The sequence below is a fragment of the Miscanthus floridulus genome, chromosome 11 (genome assembly GCF_019320115.1).
Source record: "Miscanthus floridulus cultivar M001 chromosome 11, ASM1932011v1, whole genome shotgun sequence".
NCBI classification, from domain to species: domain Eukaryota; kingdom Viridiplantae; phylum Streptophyta; class Magnoliopsida; order Poales; family Poaceae; genus Miscanthus; species Miscanthus floridulus.
Genome location: NC_089590.1, coordinates 98,894,639 through 98,917,102, shown reverse-complemented (window position 1 = coordinate 98,917,102; position 22,464 = coordinate 98,894,639). Strand labels below are relative to the sequence as shown.

The 22,464-nt window shown below is 47.8% G+C and overlaps 3 protein-coding genes across 5 annotated transcripts; all 3 read right to left on the bottom strand.

Moving 5' to 3' along the window:
* Window positions 1-54: 54 nt before the first annotated feature.
* LOC136492798 (putative pentatricopeptide repeat-containing protein At3g15130) lies at window positions 55-2,496 on the bottom strand. Its single transcript, XM_066488816.1, has one exon. It carries the CDS (start codon window positions 2,312-2,314, stop codon window positions 218-220), a length of 2,097 nt encoding a protein of 698 aa, XP_066344913.1. The 5' UTR covers window positions 2,315-2,496; the 3' UTR covers window positions 55-217.
* Window positions 2,497-2,522: 26 nt separating this feature from the next.
* LOC136492532 (serine/threonine-protein kinase ATG1t-like) lies at window positions 2,523-5,706 on the bottom strand. Its single transcript, XM_066488513.1, has 9 exons — window positions 5,637-5,706; window positions 4,090-4,310; window positions 3,884-4,001; window positions 3,671-3,729; window positions 3,502-3,566; window positions 3,216-3,309; window positions 3,055-3,135; window positions 2,847-2,958; window positions 2,523-2,758 (listed from the first exon to the last, which is right to left on the bottom strand). The coding sequence occupies exons 1-9, from the start codon at window positions 5,704-5,706 to the stop codon at window positions 2,706-2,708; spliced, it is 873 nt and encodes a 290-aa protein (XP_066344610.1). The 3' UTR covers window positions 2,523-2,705.
* Window positions 5,707-6,623: 917 nt separating this feature from the next.
* LOC136492799 (serine/threonine-protein kinase STY46-like) lies at window positions 6,624-20,217 on the bottom strand. 3 transcript variants are annotated; one of them, XM_066488818.1, is made up of 16 exons: window positions 19,546-20,205; window positions 19,314-19,428; window positions 19,083-19,177; window positions 13,273-13,371; window positions 12,545-12,617; window positions 12,292-12,402; window positions 10,877-10,927; window positions 10,538-10,674; window positions 10,149-10,256; window positions 9,985-10,058; window positions 8,126-8,301; window positions 7,951-8,046; window positions 7,603-7,683; window positions 7,413-7,463; window positions 7,166-7,306; window positions 6,624-7,056 (listed from the first exon to the last, which is right to left on the bottom strand). In XM_066488818.1, exons 1-16 carry the CDS (start codon window positions 19,767-19,769, stop codon window positions 6,997-6,999), a joined length of 1,692 nt encoding a protein of 563 aa, XP_066344915.1. In that variant the 5' UTR covers window positions 19,770-20,205; the 3' UTR covers window positions 6,624-6,996. The 3 variants fall into 3 exon arrangements, 2 of the variants coding, with proteins under 2 accessions (XP_066344915.1, XP_066344916.1); XM_066488819.1 differs by lacking the exon at window positions 13,273-13,371 and having other exon boundaries at window positions 19,546-20,206; XR_010768179.1 differs by lacking the exons at window positions 6,624-7,056; window positions 7,166-7,306 and having other exon boundaries at window positions 7,408-7,463; window positions 7,863-8,046; window positions 19,546-20,217.
* Between the last annotated feature and the right edge of the window lie 2,247 nt (window positions 20,218-22,464).

Genomic DNA, 22,464 nt, shown 5'->3' with positions numbered 1-22,464 from the left:
GTGGACCAATAATCTTGTTGGAGCTCATTATCTGTTATGCTGTTCGATACACATGACCAAAATTCTTGATGACTACACCGAAGTGACATCAGCAGCAGCAGCAGGGCAGAGCTGGCTAGTCTACTGTTAGCAAACTGAAGTAAACACCAACCAGGGGGAAAAAATCAATTGCTGGACTGGCAGTCTGGCAGAGGTGATTCAGGCAGGGCAGGCAACGTCACCAGTAGTCCTTGCAGGAGCACGCGCCATGCTCAAACCTGTGGAACCTGTTGGCGTCTCTGACTACCAGCGCCCTCCTCACGACGGCCGACAGTCCCTTGAAGAACTCGTGGCAGTCCCCGCACACCCGCAGGTTCTTGTACACCCTGATCGGCTCCCCGTGCCCGCCGTCCACGCCATTGCGCAGCAGCCACAGGCCGACGGCGAGCCTCTCGCTGTGCGCCCGCAGGCTCTCCGCGCGGGACTCCTCGTCGACGTCGTGCAGCGCGAACTGCGCGTCGCCGGCGCAGTACCCGAGCTGCTCCCGCATCCTCGTCTCCACGTCCCTCAGGACCCGGCGGATGTCACCGGCCTGCGGGTGCGTCTCCTCGTCGCCGCCGCCGTAGAAGAAGTGCACCTCCTTGCCGACCTCCACCCAGCTGCACCCGCCCTGCTTCTTGAGCCCCCTGCGCCTCATGGCGTCCCTCACCTTGTGGCACTCGCGCCACGCCCCCGTCTCCGCGAAGACGTTGGACAGCGTGACGTAGTTCACCGGGTTGTCGCCGTCCATGGCCAGGAGGACGTCGCCTGCCTCCCTGCCGACGGCGACGTCCTTGTGCACCCTGCACGCGCTCAGGAGCGTCTGCCATACGCCGACTGTCGGCTCCATCGGCATTGTCCGGATGAGGTCCCTGGCCTCCCTGAGCTCCCCAGCGCGGCCGAGGAGGTCGACCATGCACGCGTAGTGCTCCGCTTTCGGCCTCACCGTCCGGTCCCGCCGGATGCAGGAGAAATACCGGCGGCACTCGTCGACGAGGCCGGCGTGGCTGCACGCCGACAGCAGCGCCAGGTACGTCACCTCGTCGGGCTCCACGCCTCCCGCTCGCATTTCCTCGAACAAGCCGACGGCTTCACGACCAAGCCCGTGCTTCCCGAGGCCATTGATCATCGTCGTCCACGAGACGACGTTCGGAGCCGGCATCTCCCGGAACATCCGCTGCGCCTCGTCGGGCAGCCCGCACTTGAGGTACATGTCGACGATGGAGTTGCCCGCGGACACGTCCGTCCCGGCCGGGCTCTTGACGGCGTAGCAGTGCACCTGCCTGCCCTGCTCGACCAGCGCGAAGTCCGCGAGCACGCCGACGATGCTGGACAGAACGTGGGCGTCGGCTCGGGAGCCGGAGCGCCAGAACCGCCGGAACAGCTCCAGCGCCTCCTTCACCTGCCCCTCCTGCGCGTGGCCGACGACCACCGTCGTCCACTGGATGGCGTTCTTCCGCTCCAGCCTCTCGAACACTTGCATCGCCACCGGCAGGCGCCCGCATTTGACGTACATGTCGACCAGCGCGCCGGCAAGGATAGCGTTGGACGCCGTCGAGAACCCGCTGGCCGCCATGGCCGCGTGAACCTGCGCGCCCTCGCGTGTCGCGCCAAGGCCGCTGCAGGCTTTGAGCAGGCTGGCGAAGGTGAACTCGTCGGGCTGATGATGATCCTCGTGCTGCCGCCGCCGCCGCCGCCGCATCTCCCGGAACACGAGCAGCGCGTCCTTTCCATGGCCGGCGTGCGCGTACCCGGAGATCATGGCGTTCCAGGTGGCGATGCCCCTCCCGAGCCCGGCGCGGTCGAACACTCGCCGCGCGTCGCCGATCCTCCCGCCCTTGGAGTAGACGAGCACCAGCGAGCTGGCGACGACGTCGTGCTCCTCGTACCCTGCCCGGACGCAGAGGCCGTGGATCCCGACGCCCGTGCCCGTGTCGCCGGCGACGCAACAGGCCTTGAGGCTCGCGGAGAGCGTGTACTCGTTCGGCGCCGCCTCGGAGGCGGCCCGCATCTCGCCGAGCAGCCTGAGGCACCCCGCGGCGTCGCCGTGCTGCAGGAAGCCCACCATGAGGGCCGTCCAGGAGACCACGTTCCTGTCGCGCATTCCGCCGAACACCTCGCCTGCCATATCCAGCTCCCCGCACTTGGCGTACATGTCGATCAGGTTGTTGCCCAGCATGGTGTCCGATCCGAACCCCAGCTTCGTCAGGGCGCCGTGCAGCTGGACGCCGCCGCGGAGCGCTGAGCTTTTCGCGCTTGCCCTGAGGAGGTCGGCGATCATCTTCCGCCGCTCCATTGGATTCGTGGGAAATGCCGCTGCTCATGCAGGTATCAGCTCTGCTTGGTTTCAGGTCGCAATACGAGACCAAGGTGGTGAATCTCAGGGCAAAAATGATAGTGGGTGAGGGTGTGCATGGAGAGCTGCATGCATCAAGAGAGACAGAAGTACTTGATCTCTCTCTCCAGGCAAATAAACGTTGGCAACATGACTTTGGAGAAGGAAATGGGCATGAACAGAAAATTCATCACAAAATCGTAAAAGGCACATGTTTCGTGTACAGCAACAAGTTCTGAACGCTTTACAACACAGTCAGTCAGTCAGACTAGTGTCCACGTCAAGGATAAAACAAACTTCAGGCATCTTGATGTTCAGGTGATGTTGCTGCCTGCTCCCCGTGGCTTGGCACTCAAACTCTGAAGAAGCTGTGGTTGAAGAACTCTTGGAAGGACAGCCGCTTCACTGAAACGTTTGCCCTAGATCATTAGCTGCTGTCACCGAGGTATCAGGTGGCTGGATGAAAGGGGTATAAAGTTAACAGGTGACAGACCTGGATTAGTGCATAGTAGTCTGGTGCATATATCAACACAATCGGGATGCAAGGTGGACGCCAGTGGTTCTGAGAACGGGAGAGATGTGCTTCTGTTGATGCACTGAAGCAGCTGAAGAGAGACGAAAACAAAGATGGCCATCAGCAGAGTTATTGAATTCAGAATTTCAGGTAAGGGTTGGCTCGGACAAGGAAAGGGGGCAGCCACCTGTACATTGCTTCTGCCACGGAATGGCGGGTAGCCATTCAAGAGCTCAAATAGGATCGCGCCGATACTCCACATGTCTACCTGCGCATAACAGAGGTTCAGATAGATTTCTCGTACTAGTAGCAACTTTCTGCCCGTTTGAGCACACATGCCATTCGTACCTTGTCATCGTACTTTTGAAACAGCATCACTTCTGGGGCCATGTACAAACAAGAACCACAAGCTGTGTCTGCATACTCCCCCGGTCGAAGAACTCTGCAGGTAAAATATCAAATAACAGGTAGTATAAGTTACATCTGGATCTCATCCAGGTCAAAAGAGTAATCGTCATGAATAGTCGATACCGTTGTAAATAAGTGCTGATTCAGTTTTTTTTTAAATTTAAATATCATTTTATGCTCGACCACTTAGTCAGATAGGTATATGAAAATGGGGATAAATGCGCACCTTGCGAGGCCAAAATCAGATATCTTGAGGATGGCATCGCTGCTGCGATAAGAGAGCAGGATATTCTGCAACATTGGATGAATAGCCACAGCATATCAGTTACTTGAATTGTTGATCCAATACAGTCACAAACAGATCCGAGAAAAAGAAAAGGATTCAGTCCCTGGACCTGAGGTTTCAAGTCCCGGTGGACGACGTGGTGCCGGCGCAGCACTTGTAAGCCAGCTCCTGCCACAGGGGGCAAGCACCATTTCTCACACATCACGATCACATCGCCAGTCGTGAAGGTATTGCAGACATGCTACTTTCTACTACTAGTAATACTACTGGTCAATTGGGTCAAGGATTGAGTGAAATAGTCATGGATGAAGAGCTGAATTACCAATTTGTTTCACAAAGTTTCTGGCCACGCGCTCGTCAACGCTCCCATTGCGCCGGATGAAGGCCGCCAGGTCCCCGCCCTCGCAGAGCTCCAGGACGAGGTAAAGGCAGCTCTGGGTCTGGCAGGCACCCAAATGGAGGAGAGCTAGGGTCACTGGAAGAAGTCGGTCGGTAGGGAGAGCCAGAGAAAAGGAGATGGCGTCGCACCTGGACGACGTCGATGAGGCGGATGATGTTGGGGTGGCTGACGGCGGCGACGAAGCGGACCTCGCAGTCGAGGCTGTAGCGGAGGCGCGCTGGGAGGCCGGCGAGCCGCACCTGCTTCACAGCCACAGGCGCGCCAGTGCACCGCGAGACCGCTCGCCACACGGCCGTGGACGGTGCTCCCCATCGCGAAAGGTCGAGAGAACATGGCAAATCCGTTAATACTTAGCAAAAAGTCCATGCTACCCTCTTTAACTTTTGCGAAAGTCCGTTTTCCTCACTAAACTCCTCCATTAATTGGATTATTTACATATTTACCATAATTATGATGTGGGTGGTATAAAAAATACCATGTCAGTTACTCATGTGTCAGTGACACAGTGTAAGATGCCATCCGTAATAATGGTAAATATGTAAATACCCCTCTCAATTTTTAAGACCATTCATCTTACCTCCCTGACCCTGTTATAAGCAGTTTTGAATGCGGTTTTGTTTTTTTCTTTTTTTTTATTTCAACTGAATTTTTAAAAATCTTATTAAATCATAGAAAAATTATAATATGGAAAATTCAATTTTTTTGATTCCGCATGAGTAGATCTACACAGTGAACATATAATATAGTATGCTTTAGTATAAAGTTTTTACTGTGGCTTTAGATCTATGCTTTTATGTAATTAATTGGAATAATTCATAGCTGCAGTTTCTATAGTTCAATTGTGATGAAATTTTTACGATGAGCTAATTATTGTATGATTGAATTGTAGTAAAAATTTCATACTCATCCGATTATGTATAGCTTAGTTATAGATTTATTTATATTTAACAAACATAAACCTAAATAAAATCTATAACTAAGTTATACATGATCTAATGAGTATGAATTTTTTACTACAGTTTAATCGTACAATAATTAGCCCACTATAAAAATTTTATCATAATTGGACCATAGAAACTACAAATATGAATTATTCCATTTGATTACATAAAACATAGATCTAAAGTCACAGCAAAAACTTTATACTAAAACATACCATATTGACTCCGTTCGGCTTGCTGAAACTTGGCTAAAACTAGCTGAAAATACTGTTCTGGCTGAATTGTTGTGAGAGAAACACTGTTCCGGCTGAAAAAAACAAGCCGAACAAGCCAATTTCTGGGTAAGCTGAACGGGGCCATTATATGTTCACTGTGTAGATCTACTCATGTGGAGTCCAACAAAATTAGATTTTCTATTTTATGATTTTTCTATGATTTATTATGATTTTTTAAAGATTCAACTGAAATAAATAAAAAAGACAAAGACAAAACCATCTTTAAAACCGCTTATAACAGGACCAGGGAGGTAAGATGAACGGTTTTAAAAGTTAAGGGAGATGTTTTGCCCGATTTTAGAGTTTGAGGAGGAAAAACGGACTTTCACGAAAATTGAAAGAGGTAATATGGACTTTTATCAATATTTAATAGGATAACAACCCAAGATCGCTGTAGAGCAAACAGACCGGCCCAAAGAATGCAATGGCTGATCAAACAAAGAAAATATTTCACATTACCTCCCTCAACCTGTTTTTCTTCCTTGATCTCTAAAATCGGATAAACCACCTCACTGGACTTTAAAACCATTCGTTTTACCTCCCTGAGTGGTTATAAACGGTTTTTAAAGGTAGTTTTGTCTTTTTATTTTTTATTTATTTCAGCTGAATCTCTAAAAAATCATAGTAAATCATAGAAAAATTATAAAATAGAAAATCCAATTTTGTTGGACTCCACATGAGTAGATCTACACATTCAACATATAATATGATATGCTTTAGTACAATTTTTTTTCTGTACTTTTAGATCTATGTTTTTCTGTTATTAATTCATAGCTACAGTTTTATGGTATAATTGTGGTGAAATTTTTATGGTTGGTTAATTATTGTATTCTTGAACTGTAGTAAAAATTTCATACTCATTATATTACGTATAACTTAGTTATAGATTTATAAATACTTTTTAATAAGCATACACCTAAATAAATCTATAACTAAGTCATACATGATCCAATGAGTATGAAATATTTACTCCAGTTCAAATATACAATAATTAGTCCACCATAAAAAATTCACCACAATTAGACCATAGAACTGCAACTATGAATTAATTACATAAAATCATAGATCTAAAGCTACAACAACAAAAAAAATTGTTCTAAAACATATCATATTATATGTTCACTGTGTAGAACTACTCATGAGGAGTTCAACCAAATTGGATTTTATATTTTATGATTTTTCTGTGATTTACTATGATTTTTTAAAGATTCAGCCAAAATAAATAAAAATGAAAAAGACAAAACTACCTTTGAAAGCCGCTTGTAACCGGCCAGAAGGTAAAACAAACGGTTTTAAAAGTTCAGGGAGGTGGTTTACCCGGTTTTAGAGTTCAGGGAGGAAAAACGGACTTTCACAAAAAGTTGAGGGAGAGAATATGGACTTTTTCCTCAAACAAAACCTCAGAGCTAGTTCCATATTCAGAAATGTAAACTTTGCCAGGAGATAGAATCATAGAAGAGGATTCAGGAAGCATGCACGGTTCATGCAAAACAGTCAAAACATACATTTTTTTCATGTCTTGTATACAAAAACTAAAGAGCATTTTACGCTGCTTGCAAGCCATTTTATACATGGATACCGTGTGTCTTTGATCGTCCTGCTGTATTGTCGACACTTCTCCCGTATATACTATTTTTGGGAGTAATAGGAACACACAAATCGGGCAGAATCTGAAAAATGTAGGCAATCACCCCACATATACATATGTGACAATTGTAGAAAAACATTCGACACTAGCACTCAGAATCTTGGATGATGATAACCAAAGCTCCTCTAAGCTGTTGCACAAGCTTACTGACAACCTCGTTATTCTATCTGTCTATCTCTGCGATTTTTTGTGCACCTTTGCCTCCGAATGCTTGTTAATTCCCTTGGAGGCCTAAAAAGTACACAGATTTTCATCAGGGGAATATCACAGCACATTCCATTTTATCGCCATTGTGCAGCATAGCTAACATTCAGCTAGGGGAGGAGAGTGTCAGTCTTACCTGATGATGCTGTAACATGCCTTCCAGCTCTACAGTGATCTCTGAGAAGGAGGGGCGCAGGTTAGGATTTTCATCCCAGCACCGCTGAATCAGTTTAGACAGTTGCGGATGGACCCATAAAGGGATCTCCAACCGCATTCCCTGATATATGTAAACAAGGAGCAAAGCTTAGTCTATTGCTGTGATCCTTCATCTTTATGCATCTACCTCCAGCTAGCAGCTGAGTCATGAATCATTGTGAAATTACCTGCCTTACTCCCAGTGCAGCTTGCAAGGGTGTCAGATTTTCGTATGGTATCTATACACATATATGGCACAAGTAAGGCTAAGTGTTACCTTTCGTTAAAAAAAAAGGCTTAAGTGTTACCTTGAACCCAATTATAAGATGCTCATATAACTCAAAACAAGTCAAAGCTCGATTCAGCACCATGATTTACCTTTGAAGTGACCAGCTCCCACAGAACGACAGCAAAGCTGAAGATGTCTGCCCTGTGATCATACGGCTTATGGTTTATTACCTGGTAAGACACGCAACACTAATAAGCATGGTGCACATATAAAATATCTCTACTTGCATAGAAAGAACTCCCTTCGGAGACAAGTAAAACTAATGTTCCTATGTCTTGTATATCTTGACAGATGAAATATAGCAAGGTAAGTTGCGTTCAAAAATAAATATAGCAAGGTAAAACATAACTGTGTACACGTGCATACAGCCATGTTTCTGTGTCTAGTAAGACACGCTTCTCATGAGCACACTAGACGACTCGAACAAATCTACACACCTCAGGCGCCATCCATCTGTAGGTACCAGTTTCAGCAGTCATGTCTCCCTCTTGAGATGGATTCCTTGAGACTCCAAAGTCTGCAATCTTCACAACCTATTTTCCAAGACCATCCGATGCTTGATGAACCTTGAATTAGTAATTAGTAAATACAGACTCAAAACAATAAGCATACATAATCAGAGCCCATCAGCAAATTGGCAGTCTTCAGGTCTCGATGGATGATGTTATTTTGGTGCAAATAATCCATTCCCTTGGAGATGCTGATAGCAATCCTAAGAACCGTTGTGAGATCCAAAGTGTTTTTTAGCTTGTGAAGAAAATCATATAGATTACCTCCAGGCATATACTCTGAAAGGGACAACCAATAGCAAAATCAAAAAAAAAAAAATTGAAACAATGTGCCTTTCAATTAAGACGAATGAAGTTTATATACAAGCAAAAGGTAGCCAAGCGTGGCGCCAAACACCACGAAAGGTTACCCACCCACGCAACGCGACAGAGTACACACTACCATGAGTCATCGTTGCCGAGCATAGTTGCAAAGCAGCTAGCAGCTCCGACTTCCCATGGCAAAACACCGACAACCCATCAAAGATGTCAGACCGAATCAGCTCATGATAAATGATTGTCTGAATAAAACTCTAGACAGACGAAACTACATTCAACTATCTAACTAGCTCAAAAACTAGATATGTAAGCACATAAGTCATGTCATAGGGGCTTCTTTGGGATTAAAATGATGACGGTGGCAAAAGGACTTGGAGTTGGCAGATACAAATTACAGAAATGATGTGTATGTTCAACAAGAAGTGAAATTTAGTTAGGTAACTGGCTTCATGCAAGTTTCATTTACTAATGCCTAGAAGTTTTTTAAAATGGTTCCAAGATGTCACTAAATTTCTAATATAAGTATCAACTGTGTGAAAGAACAATTGCCACCTACACTTGCACGATAGGATGATACAGGAACAGAGAAGTAGCAATACACATGACTAAACTGTTCCTCACTCATATTCTTATCATCATCCAGGACCAGGCTACTTGAAACATATAAAAAAGACAAATATTACATGGTGATTCATATACAAGAATGTAAGAGTGAGCTAAATTTAGTAATGGTGTGAGTTTCTGTTTGCAATATAGCCAAAAAAAAATGGACAATGTCTATCTACAACAAAATAAAAACAGATTCCATTTTCTTCTACTGCTAGTCAATCAAGTTAAAAGCAGAAAACTCTAATCTCAAGTTAAAAATAGTTCAATAATACATATCATACAGTCAAATTCAGTATCAATATAATAGATCCATTTCACTAAAAAAGCCAGGTCGAGTCCACCATTAACAAAGGGACCGTTTTTAGGTGATATTCAAGTTGTAGCACAAACATAAAATTTAAATTCACGACGCTGTCCTCCATAAAAATCAAACTAATAATAAAACTCTAATTTCAAGACTTATTACACATACATAAAAGTAACTAGCAACCATAGTCTGCTGAAGGGTGGGCACTTGGGGAAGAGACCTGCTGATCCGATAGAATAAGACATCAAGAATAATCTTATAGCACAATTATTGTACTATGTTTTGGCATGGACCACATTCCATATATGCTCATGTAATAAGAAGAATGTAATGATCCCAACCACCCTATTGTCTTTAACTCTCCTTCAAGTTCTTACCAAAATGATAGGAGACAGGAGTTATCCCTACATCTTTAAGGCTAAAGGAACCAACAGTGAATGGTCAAGCACGTTTTTGAAACGAGGCCAGCCCCATTTCCATTAATGACATAACGAAAATATAGACATTTGAAGCGAGAACGGCATTCAGAAGAGGCGATACAGACCACGATTATCTATCAACCTTAACTAAGATAAATGGTCAAGAACATGGTGGGTTAGACCTAAGAATGTGCATTACTAAATTTAGCCACTAATGTTACTCAATCTGCAAGTATGACCAAGAACAAGAGCATCACACTGATAGCTACACAAAGCAGAAATTACGATTAGTGGTAATATTACTGTCACCTGTTACAATGACATATTTTCTCTGCTTTGTGCATGCCCCGTAGAATCGAACAACATTATCATGATTAACACTCCTGGACACAAACTAAGCTGTTAGAATTATTTGAATTAGATGATTCAGTATCCTATTTTTTACCACAGTGACTTAATAAGAGTATGCTTACTTTAGAATAATTATTTCTTGTAAAAACTCCACCTTTGATGAGTCATTAACATGTTCGGTTCTGAGGAACTTTACTGCAACATCCATACCTTGATAAGTTCCTCGATACCTGCAGACAAGAGCACAGATACAGCCTCTAGGTTACTGAACTATCTTGAGGTCTTGCCCTGTGTATATATACAAAATTATGCAGCAAGATTCTCGAGTCCATGAAATAAGACCGTTCCTAGCTAATGTTTATTGACAGTGTCCCCGTATCAAACCATTTACTTAATGTATAATGCATTAAAAGGGCACGAAACAGGCACTGGCAGTTAAGTTGCTGATAGTGCACCAAACAATTGGCATCCTAAATCATAGTACTCCTTACAAGTGTTACTTTTCTCTTACAAGTCCCCGGATGATCCAGATGCAATCTTCTCCCCAATCTGCAGGAAACTCCTGTCAACATTTGAATCACCAATCTGCTCTTGCAGTTCCAGTATTCTTTGCGAGGTTGCAGAATTTGTTGGGTTTGATAATGAGGCCTGCATAATACATGAGATTCAAGTCTATAAGGAAAATGTTAAGCTAATGTGTTAATTCTTTTGTCTTATATTGTTGGGTACAAGTACACAAGACGCTGCATTGGTGTGAAAAAGGTAAATTACAAGTATGTGGGCATATCTACCAGGCACATGCATATTTCAAGCATTTATGCAAAATCAATGAAGAAAGAAAGCATCATACATGATTTCGTGCCGCTGTCTCCTTGAGAATCTGTAGCAAAGTATCTGTCTCCTGCAAACAGCATCACACAGTGTTTTCACTCAAGAAGTCCATGCAAGCATGAGTATTTAACATAAAGCCCTGATGTTTGACTCATTAATAGAATCCAGATCCATGATGCTTGATAGTTCAACTAATATGCCAGTTATCAACTTATCAAGCATAAAGTCAGAATGATTTTGGGTGCTTTGCCATGCAACGTAGGAATCCCAAGTTGATGAATATTTAGCATGAAACCCTTAACTGCATAACTGTCATGAGCAGTCAGCTAGGCCTTATGGGTCCGGTCAGTAATTATGAACACGAATGTGGATGTCCCTAACCTAAGCAGCCCGAAATTATCCAGCTGGTAGGCGGCAGCCGGACCACAAGGGTAGGGGTAGAAGGTGACTGCGATGATAGATCTATTTCATCTTGCTTTCTTTTAATTGATACATCTCCTCTGCTTACATAGACTTAATTGACACCTACATCTAATCTTATCCCTAACCCTAAACCTAATGGGCCTCTAATACTACTGACCCAGCCCATAAGGCCTAGCTGACTGCCCATGACAATAACTTTCTCACACCCTTCCTCAGACCCCACACAGAGCGGGAGCTCTCTGCACTGGGTACGCCTATTACCTAAGAGGGACTCCTCCCCTTTTGCACCTTTTAAGAACAAAGTTGTCCGGAATAAGATGCCTTTTTTCTGATATTACAGATGCATGTTGCTAAGATTTGCTAGGGACGGTGGCTAGGGAATATAGTCTGTATAACTGTAGGCCTGGTGCAGTGGTGAGAGCTGTCTCACTGAGTCACCAGGTCGCGGGTTCGAAGCAGCCTCTCCACAGATTTTGCGGGGGGAAGGCTTGCCTCGGTTTTTCCCTTCCCCAGACCCCACTCATGTGGGAGCCTCCGGCACTGGGTCTGCCCTTTTTTATAACTATATTATTTCCCACTTGACATTATAGGCAGGTAGTTTGTCTTATTCAAAGTCTCTTCTCTCCATAAAAAGGGAGAATATTCAGCCTCAAGTTTCAACAGAACTCCATTCCTACCTGAAGATCTGAAGATACCAAGCTTGGAAGATTATTTATTTTCTTGGGTTCTGTTAAAAGTATGTTTTCCTGATTCCTTCTGGAATCGCTTTTCTTTCTTCTGTTTCCTGCTCCCCCCCCCCCCCCCCCCCCCCCAACCAACACACACACACACCAAAAAAAAAAGGTCTACAAGGATTTCCTTGTTCTTGTGTAATTATGTTTTCAACAATAACATTCAAGCGCCTAAATGGTTGCTGTAGTTTCTTTTAGGGAAAAACAGTTCCTACAGAAATGCTCCAAATATACATCAATAAACAAGCTAGCACTACACAACCATTCTCTGGTAGTTTACCTCCGTATCCCAGCCATCAACAACAAATACATCCAAACAAAAGCCATCAGTTGTTGAGAAGACATGAGCTTCACGGATGTTCAGTCCAACTTCAGACAGCAAAGCAGATAGCTACAAACAATAGTGTGAACAAACATTCAAACTCAAGTAACAAGGTATGTTTACTTTCAAAAAAGTAACAAGGTATGTCATTGATCTTAAGTCCGAATGCAAGCCACATAAATAACACAAGGATTGGTGTTCTAAGTCTTACCTGAGCGAGGAGCTTTGGCTTGTCTATGGTAGAAAAAATAATTTCATGAATATGGAGGATTTCTACGTCTCTCCTGTGGATATCTGAGTGTCAGTTTCAGAAGTTCCATGAGCCAGCCAAAAACTCATAAGTCAAGCAATTTAAGAGAATGATTTCCCCATAAGAAGCTCCAAATACTGCACATTGGTTGGGAATAGCAGAAAGAGGTAATATATAAAAGCGTGTGAGGAAGATAAGGCCAATCATTTCATAGAAATATGCTGAATTGCTAGTGTCTAACCTATAAGTTTATGTTCATGATCAACCAAATTTTATAATCAAAACATGTCACAGCTAGCCCTGATTACAAATCACTGCACTGATGGTGACTTACAGATAAAAGGTACTCCTTTCACATCGAAGAAACTTGCTGCAATAATTCTTCCATTGACCTATGGCTGCAGGCAGCCCCGTTCACAACAAATGGAAGCATAGTAGAAACACTCTACCAGTATACACCAATCAGGCATATCGTAATATTATTCTAAACCAAAGGCAGCAGTTCTACCGTGGTCCGTGGATATATCATCCAGGCTTTATAAATCAAAATTGAAGCATGAGCTTTTGCGGGTGAAATCATGGTAGAGGTGGTTGTTTCAGATCAAGTCATATGGCTGAACACAACAAGATCATGATGCAGTACAAGGTTTCATTGATACAGCTCCCGTTAAACTGAGGTAGACACAGACCTCGAAGAACTGGCCTCAGAGTCATCCACAACTTTTTTTCCAGTTAAACTGAGGTCCTCCATCCCTTCGCATGGCTCAAATTCTGTAGGCTCAGATCCTCTGTGCAGTATATATAAGCATACGTTTTAGCAAGCAAGATATAACACCGTAAAAATACTCATACAAGGCACTACTTGTTTTCGACAAAAAGGCTCATAGAAACTATAGACAACAAGAGGTTGATTTAAGTTGCACCAAAGGTAAAATTTGTTGGCCCACAGGATCACCGACTCAGGTGAGTGAACCACTCACCAGTCTTGCCGAGCACCTGCTAGTGTTGCCGAGCACCCACTAGCTAAGCCGACCACGAACAAGTGTTGTCCGTCCCCACTCACTATGGCTCGAGGTTGAAGAAGAGAGAGAACAGAGCATACACACACAGTACAAGACAGCAGCGTTGGCCGAAGCTCTGTATGGGAGATGACAAATCTGAAATCTCTTTACTGAGTTGCCGTGGTAGTCTATTTATACAACTCTATCCATCTAGTCCTAGTACAACGCACATGCTGTAACAGTAACTAGATAACATATAGGGCTGACTCTGCGCCGACCTTTACATGTGGCTACAGTGCTGCAGGTGAGCCGTGCGGCACTTGCACCTGCAGCGGCTACAGTATCACAGCAGGGGGCCTTTCGGCGCCGTCTTCCCTTGCTGTGTTCACACAAGGAAAGCAGTAGTTTATTCTGACAATTCTTCCCCTAAACCTACTGCTATCCCTTGTACCCCTTTCATGCCGATCATCTCCTTCAGCTCCGTGAGTCGAAGACGTCCGAGCGGCTTGGTGAGGACGTCCGCGAGTTGCTAACCTGTTTCGACGAACTCGATGACGATCTGCCCTTCATCGACACAGTCCCTGAGGAAGTGGAACTTCACGTCGATGTGTTTGCTCCTGGTCGTGCAGAACCGGATTCTTCGCGAGGGCGATGGCGGACTGGTTGTCCACCATCAGTGTTGGTGGGTGAGTTTCCACGCTGGTCAGCTCGCCCAGCAGCCGGCGCAGCCACACAACTTGGCATGCCGATGTGGCCGCCACTACGTAGTCTGCCTCGCACGTAGATAGCGCCACCACCTTTTGTTTCAGCGACAACCATGAGATTGGGGCCGACCCTGAGGAAGACGAGCACGCCAGAGGTGCTCCGTCGTCCGTCGATGTCCTCAGCCATATCTGCATCGCTGAACACAGTGAGCTGCAGCCTACTCCCGCCGGTCTTTGGGAAGATGATCCCATGATCTACCGTCCCCTTGACGTAGCGTAGTAGCCGCTTCACCGCAGCCCAGTGATCCTCTCTAGGATCCTCCATGAAGAGACTGACGTAGCCCACGACGAACGCAATGTCCAGCCTCGTGTAGACTAGGTAGTGCAGCCGGAAGAGTGTTGCATCCACCTTCGCCACAGTGCTGGCCTTCGTCAGCTTCAGCCGCTCCTCCATCGGAGTCACACATGGCTTGCACTCAGCCATGCCGCTCCTCTCCAACAACTTGGAGGTATACGCGCTCGGACCGAGCGCGAGTTCCTCCTTCCCCTGTCTCACCTCGATGCCGAGGTAGTAGGAGAGTACGCCGAGATCGCTCATTCGAAAACGAGCCGCCATCTCGTGCTTGAAGCCATTGATGTTCTTTGTGCGCGCGCCGGTGACGATCAGGTCGTCCACATATACGCCGACGACGAGCTCCTCCTTCCCCCGTCACTGCGTGTAGAGCGCGTGCTCGGTTGCGCACCACTGAAACCCAAGCTCGCCCAACATGGCGTCAAGCTTGGCGTTCCATGCTCGTGGGGCCTGTCGTAGCCCGTAGAGCGCCTTGCGCAGTCAGAGCACCCTGTGCTCCTCTTTCTTGACGGCGAAACCTGGAGGTTGCCTGACGAAGACCATCTCCACCAGTTCGCCGTTGAGGAAGGCTGATTTAACGTCCAAGTGATGGACGCGCCAGTCCTTTGCTACTGCCAAGGCTAGTAGCAAACGAACCGACTCCATGCGCGCTACTGGCATAAAGACCTCCTCGAAGTCGATGCCCTCGCGCTGAATAAAGCCTCGGACGACGAGGCGCGCCTTGTGCTTGACAATGGCGCCGAGCTCGTCCCGCTTGACCTTGTACACCCACTTCAGGCTGATCGGACGACATCCTGGAGGTGGATCAACGAGCTGCCATGTCTCGGTTTCCTCAATCGCCTTCATCTCCTCCAGCATCGCCTGTCGCCAGTTTCCGTCCCGCTCGGGCGGCGTGAACGTGGGTGGTTCCTCTGCACTGACAAGCAACAGCTCTGCGTCATTGAGCAGCCGACCAGCCAATCTTGAGGGTCCTGTGCCACTGACGATGTCGTCCAGCCTGCGGAACCGCACCTCCTCACCTTCGTGGTAGGCATCCACGAACTCAGTAATGTCACTTAGAGGTGAGGCGAACTCGATCAACGTTGATGGAGTTCCCTGTTCCACCAGAGTGCTTGGCATAGCACCTTGAGTGCTCGGCACCCTGGTTGCAGTGCTCGGAACTACTTCTGGACAGCTCGTCATAACTCCTGCAGTGTTCGGCCCTACTGTCGGAGTGCTCAGCCTCAGTCTTGGAGTAGTCGGCACCACTGTAAGACGTTTTGGCTCCGCCACGGGAGTGCTCGGCACCCGTCCTGTAGTGGTCGCCACCACTACAGAACCTCCCGGCACCACTCCTGGCGTGCTCGACATTCCCTCCAGGAGTGCTCGGTACTCTTCCTGAAGTGTTCGGTATCCCTCCCAAAGTGCTCGGTACTGCCCCAGGAGTGCTCAGCTCTACTGCTGGAGTGCTCGGGCACCTCTTCCCCAGCGTCACCACCACCGTGGATGACCAAGTGCTCAACGATGAAGGTGCTGGTGAAGCCGCCTGCTTTCCCTGTGCTCGGACTGCTCCAGTCCCAAGCCGCCTTCTTGTCGAACATGACGTCGCGCGAGACAAGCACCTTGTCTCCGCAAGGGTCGTAGAGCCGGTATGCCTTGGTACCCTCCGCGTAGCCCAGGAACAGCATCGGTGTGCTCCTGTCCTCCAGCTTGGTGAGGTTCGGCTTCGTCTTCCTGATGTGGCCGATGCAGCCAAATGTCCGGAGGAAAGACACGCTCGGCTTGCGCCCATACCAAGCTGTGAACGACGTCTTGCCTGCCAGGGCTTTGGTCGGAGCGTGGTTGAGGATGAACACCGCCGTGGTTACCGCCTCCCCCAGAACCTTGCCGGCATGCCTTTGGCCTTTATGGATCGGGCCATGCCGACCACCATTTGGTTTTGTCGCTCCACCATGCCATTCTGTTATGGCGAGTACGGTGCGGTGTGGTGTCGCTCCACACCCTGATCCACGCAGTACGCAGCGAACTCCACCGAAGTGAATTCGCCGTCGCGATCAGTCCTCAGCACTTAGAGCTTCTTGCCGCTCTCGGCCTCCGCGCGCATCTTGAACTTCTTGATCGCTGCCGCCGCTTGATCCTTGCTCGTCAGGAGTTGCAGCCACATGTAGCGACTGCAATCATCCCCGAGTAGGAGAAAGTACCGCCGACCACCGTTTGTAGCTGGCGTGATCGGCCCGCAGAGGTCACCGTGGACGAGCTCGAGAGCGTCCTTCGGCCGATACTTGGCCACCTTTAGGAATGGTAGCCTCCTCTGCTTTTCGGCCAGACAACTGTTATACAGCTCGCCTCCGTGCTTGATGTGGGGTAGCCCTCGGACCATCTTCTCCAGCCGACCAAACGCGTCGAAGCTGAGATGTCCGAACCAGGCATGCCACATCCACGGTTCCTCAGAGTGCCTTGCCGCCAGGCACACCGGCTGCTCTACCTTTAGGTCGAGCAGGTACAACCGGTTTAGGGACCTTTTCACCTTGGCAAGAAGTCGCTGCTCCTGGTCCCTGATCCTAAGGACTCCGTCCTTGATCAGTACCTTGCTACCACGCTCATCCAGCTGACTAATGCTGATGATGCTGGAACGCAGCTGCGGGATGTAATATACATCCGTTAGCGCACGGTGCTCCTCGTTCTGGCACCTGAAGATGATGGTGTCGCGCCCTTGGATAGCTACCCTTGAGCTGTCACCAAACTTCACTGTACCGGTAACATCGTCGTCGAGCTCGGAGAAGGATGCCTTGAAGCCCGTCATGTGGTTGCTGGCACCAGAGTCCAGATACCACCGCTGCTTCTGGTCAGCGCCCACACGTCCGAGGTGGACTTGGGCGCGTGGTTCGTCGAGGTTGACAGTCTTCAGGGCCTTCCCAGGTCCTTCCACCATCGTCGCCTCTTCCCTCTCCTCGGCCTCGACGTCGTGCAGTGCACAGAACGTCGCCATCAGGATAGTGGCCTCATCCTCATCATCAGCTTGCGCCAGATGAGCCTCAGCCTTCTTCTCCTGCTTACGATTTGGGCATGCCCGTGCCCAATGGCCCATCTTCCCACAGCGTCGGCAGGCGTTGGGGTCGACTTGCTTCTTCTTCTCCGAAGAAGCCCTGCCGCGGCGCTTACCATCGCCACCGCGGCTGGAGGAGACTGCCTTCCCGAAGTTCCTCCGAGCAGCCCACTCCTCTTCCGTCAGCAGCAGTTTGCCGCCGTCCTTTGTTGCTGTCGCCTGCTCCAGGCGCTCGTCCACCGCCCGCAGACGGCCTGTCACATCCTCAATAGTGAGGGTGAACAAGTCCAGCATCGTATCTATGGAGAGAGCGATCTGGATGTACTTTGCCGGCACGGAGTGGAGGTACTTGGAGACCGCCTCCTCTTCGTCGATGGTGACGCCATGGCTCTTCAGCTTGCTGATGAGCGTCTGCAGGCGGAGGGAGAAGTCCTCCACCGTTTCACCATTCTTGAACTTGAGGTTGGTGTACTCCTGCTTCAGAAGCTGGGCCGTCGCCTTCTTTGCGCGGTCGAAACCGACGCGCATCGTCGCAATAGCCTCCCATGCCTCCTTAGCCGAGCTCTTCGCCCCCAACGGCTCCCTGTACTCCGCCGGTACAGCAGCGAGGATAGCCTCCAACGCTGACATGTCATCTTCCTCAGTGTCGGTGCCCTTGTCAACAGCATTCCAGAGCCGTCGGGCTCTGAGCTTGACCTTCATGGTCACCGACCACTCTCCATAGTTGGTGCGAGTCAGCGTCGGCCAACTGGTGCCGCTGACCTTCCGCACCGTGCGAACAACGACCTCCGGTCGTGGCTGGGCAGCCACAGCAGTGCCACTTCTGTCGCCTATCTCCGAACCGCCCGTCATCGCCAGCGGTTAGTCTAGCGACGGCGCTTGTACGGCTCTGATACAACTTGTTGGCCCACAGGATCACCGGCTCAGGTGAGTGAACCACTCATCAGTCTTGTCGAGCAGCCACTAGCTAAGCCGACCACAAACAAGTGTTGTCCGTCCCCACTCACTATGGCTCGAGGTTGAAGAAGAGGGAGAACAAAGCATACACACAGTACAAGACACCAGCGTTGGCCGAAGCCCTGTACGGGAGATGGCAAATATGAACTCTCTTTACTGAGTTGCCGTGGTAGTCTATTTATACAACTCTATATATCTAGTCCTAGTACAGCGCACATGCTGTAACAGTAACTAGATAACATACAGGGTTGACTCTGCGCCGGCCTCTGCATGTGGCTACAGTGCTGCAGGTGAGCCGTGCGGCGCCTGCACCTGCAGCGGCTACAGTATCACAGCATGGGACCTTTCGGCATCGTCTTCCCTTGTTGTGTTCACATAAGAAAAACAGTAGTTTATTCTAACAAAATTATATAGGATTTGACCATGCCGTTGCAAAGTGCGTGGGTCATATAGCCTGTACCTCAAAGTGGAAGCCTGAGAACCCCCACAATTACCATTTTCACTCGTAGGGAGGCCCTGAGTGTTATCCTGTGAATCCACCGAGGCCAGGGCGCACTGTTCATACAGAGACAGAACAAAAAAAAAATCTCAGTCCTTCTAAAAAAATACGATCCCAGTCGTGCTGGCGCGGTTTCGCTTTTCAGTGAGAAGACGAAGCACAGTGGAGAGGCGATCGAGCAGTGGTGCTCACGTGCAAGAAGCGGACATGGAAGATGGGGCGCTTTTCAGGGTCGGCGCAGTCATTGAGAATCCTCCCGTGCAGCAGCACGTCCTCCGCCTTGTCGACGTTCACATCGATGGCGTAGCTGCACACACACATACATAGAGCGGAAGACGTATGAAGAGGTGATTGGAAGCGAAGGAGAAGGAATCAGGTGGGTGAGGAGAGAAACACAAGAGAGTCGTCGACCGACGGCGCTGACCTCAGCGGCAGGCGCTCGAAGTGGCGGTGGAGCTTTTCGCGGAAGGCTGGGTCCTCGACGACCTCGGGGATTCCCTTCTCCACGAGACGGTCGAAGACCTCCTTCTCGATATCAGTGTAGCCGTGCCAGCCGCCGCCGCTGCCGGCGGCCGAGGAGGAGGTTCCTCGGTCGGCGGCGGCGGGGGGGCAGGTGCTCTCGCCCACGCCTTCGGTGTCATCGTCCATCTGCCGCGGCGCCGAGGTGCCGCCTCCACCTAAGGCTCGGCCATAGCGACCCCCGCCAGTCGCGTCCTAGGATTTAGCACCGGGGCGGGGGACGTAGCGGCAGCGGCGGCGGCGAGATAGAGAAAGAGAGAGCCCGATGGCGACCGGCGAAATGGGCGGGCGGGGGGAATCCGAGGGGATCTTTTTGGCAGAATCTAGTGGAGGAAGGCGCTCGCCCCGTATTTATAGAAGAGCGAAGCGACGCAGCGCGGGAGGAAGGGGCAGTTTGGTACTTGCCGGTGACGTCGCCGGCGAGGCTGGGAGCCGGCGCGCCGAGGTGGGTGTCGTAGGAATGGAAGGGAGGCAATTGGCTTGGTTTTTTTTTGGCGCCTGCTGCTTGTCCTGGTTCGTGGCGATCGAATCCGCTGCGCCGGAGAGGCCCAGGCCCCTTCTATCCGATTCGAAAACTGCTTTCCGGCTAGCCGGAGAGGCGGAGGGGCCCTCGCCCAGAGCGAGCATGATGGATGGACGGCGGAGATGCGGCACCGGAGGATCGGGCGGCGGCTGGTCTCCGCGGAGGATCAGGCCGGTGTGGTGGGGACGGGGGGAGCTTTCTTCCTTTCCGCGACTACCGGAGATTGGACAGACCATGAGAATCCGTGGGGCCCGCCGCGCTTCTTTTACCTCGGTCGCGTGAGTTGGGCCCCACAGTCCAGTGGCATGTACTTCCTGCTCGTTGGGGATCACTATCGTGCGGTGATTCGTCCAGTCAAGCCTTTTGTGTTTTTTCTCACTACGACTGTAAAAATGTAGTAATTCTCGTTTTTAATTATTCCATCAATGCATCAATTATAGTTTAACTAAAAATATTAATGTTTATTATACGATATTGCTAGATTAATTAGTTGCTCCATTACATAATAAATCTATTTAGAGATATAGCTATATTACTAATTCCTAGAAATTTAATTAAATTTAAGAAATGTTGACTTAATCTAAGCCTAGGGTTACAATTTTTTAGGATGAACGTAGTTACTACTACTTCCATAAAAGAACATATTCTATATTCTAGAAATATCTTATGTCAAACTATAATAAGTTTCACCAAACTATGAAGCAAGATATCAAATACCATGTAGTAGGTATAATAGAACATATTTTTAAAATCAACTCGAATCGGAGAAAATAAATGAATGTTATAGTGCCCTATTACAACAAAGGACTACTCCCTTCTTAAGGAAACCATGTAGTTGAGGACAAAATTTGGTCAAACTTAAAAGTATAAACAATTCAATCACTTTTGGATTATCTATAGTTTGGAAATAAGTTACACATGTAAGATTTGCAATCCCTCCGAGAAAGCTTAAGTATCGGTTTCCAAGGAGAAGTTATGCAAAAAGGTAATAAAAACACACATGTACCCAACTAATCTTCAACACGCGTGCTTGTGCAAAATTTTATGATTATATTTATTTATTCATTGGAATCCATAGACCATCAGGAGCTAATTCAGGAATAAACAATATACTTTGACTTTTCTAAATATAATGATTTTACTCATGTGGAGTGTCTAGACATAGTGTATATTTAAATACATAGTAAAAAAATATCTTAAAATTTACAAGCAATAGGAGATTAAACTTTCACACTAGTACATCCATCAAATGTCCATCACGTCACGTCAGGATAGCAGCACAAGCTACTCCTCCACTGCTCCTGTGACTCTAAAGTTGTGTTCTTTTTGAGACGAATGTTAAACTCATCGCATTCATATGCAGACAGATGGAGTATCTTGAAGCATTTCCCCAATGCAAAGAGACAAATTTCAAGATATTAATTAATGGTAAAAAACATAGAAGAAAAAAGACATACGAGACAAAGGCCGTGCAAAGTTGTAGACTTGTGTGTCCTAAAAAGGACAGTCGACCACTCTTATACCCACTTTTAAAATTTTCTTCCCATGGTGCCACTTCCATTAAGTGGCTAACTTCCTTGATGGAAAAAAATGGCCAGGGTAGTCTTCAAGTTTTACGCCTTCCATTAAGTTATCACTTCCTTTCAGTTGTAGGTGGAAAAAATGGCCCGGGGTGTCCACTTCCATTAAGTTTTACCCGTATCAACAATAGCAGCGTATAAATTATAAAAGCTAGAAGTATACCTCATGCGTTGCTGCGGGAATTATAGATATTAGTGTATTACGTGATATGATAAGTGGACAACAAAATGCTTATTTGTCTCGATGATGTGGACATTGCAGTTGCATGTGCTAGTAGATTTTAATTGTATGTGATAGTGCACTGCCTAGTTGGACAACATGCATGTTGAGATAAATAGCTAGAGGAGTTTTGCTTAGTGGATCTGATATTATGCTACAATAAATTAATATTGATGTTTTTTTTTTCAAACTTAAAATAGTTTTAATCTAGAATAGAGTTAGACGTTGATTTTTTTTACTGTGAGACAGAAAAGTACGGCTTTGTTAGGCGTATCCAATGCAAATGACAAAAGTAACCTGGCGCCCGCCGGCCAATTAACGCTGTCCGCCAATGACTTTTTATTTGCTGATGTACTAGTTACGGTAGGCCGCCGGACGCCGGTAGTGCAGCATGAAATCCGCAGGCGATGCAAGCTCAAACATGTCTGCTGGCTGCTCGTGCTTGGTCGTCGCGCGCGGTGCAGGTGCATCCAGATCCAGGACGAGGAGAAATAGATCGAG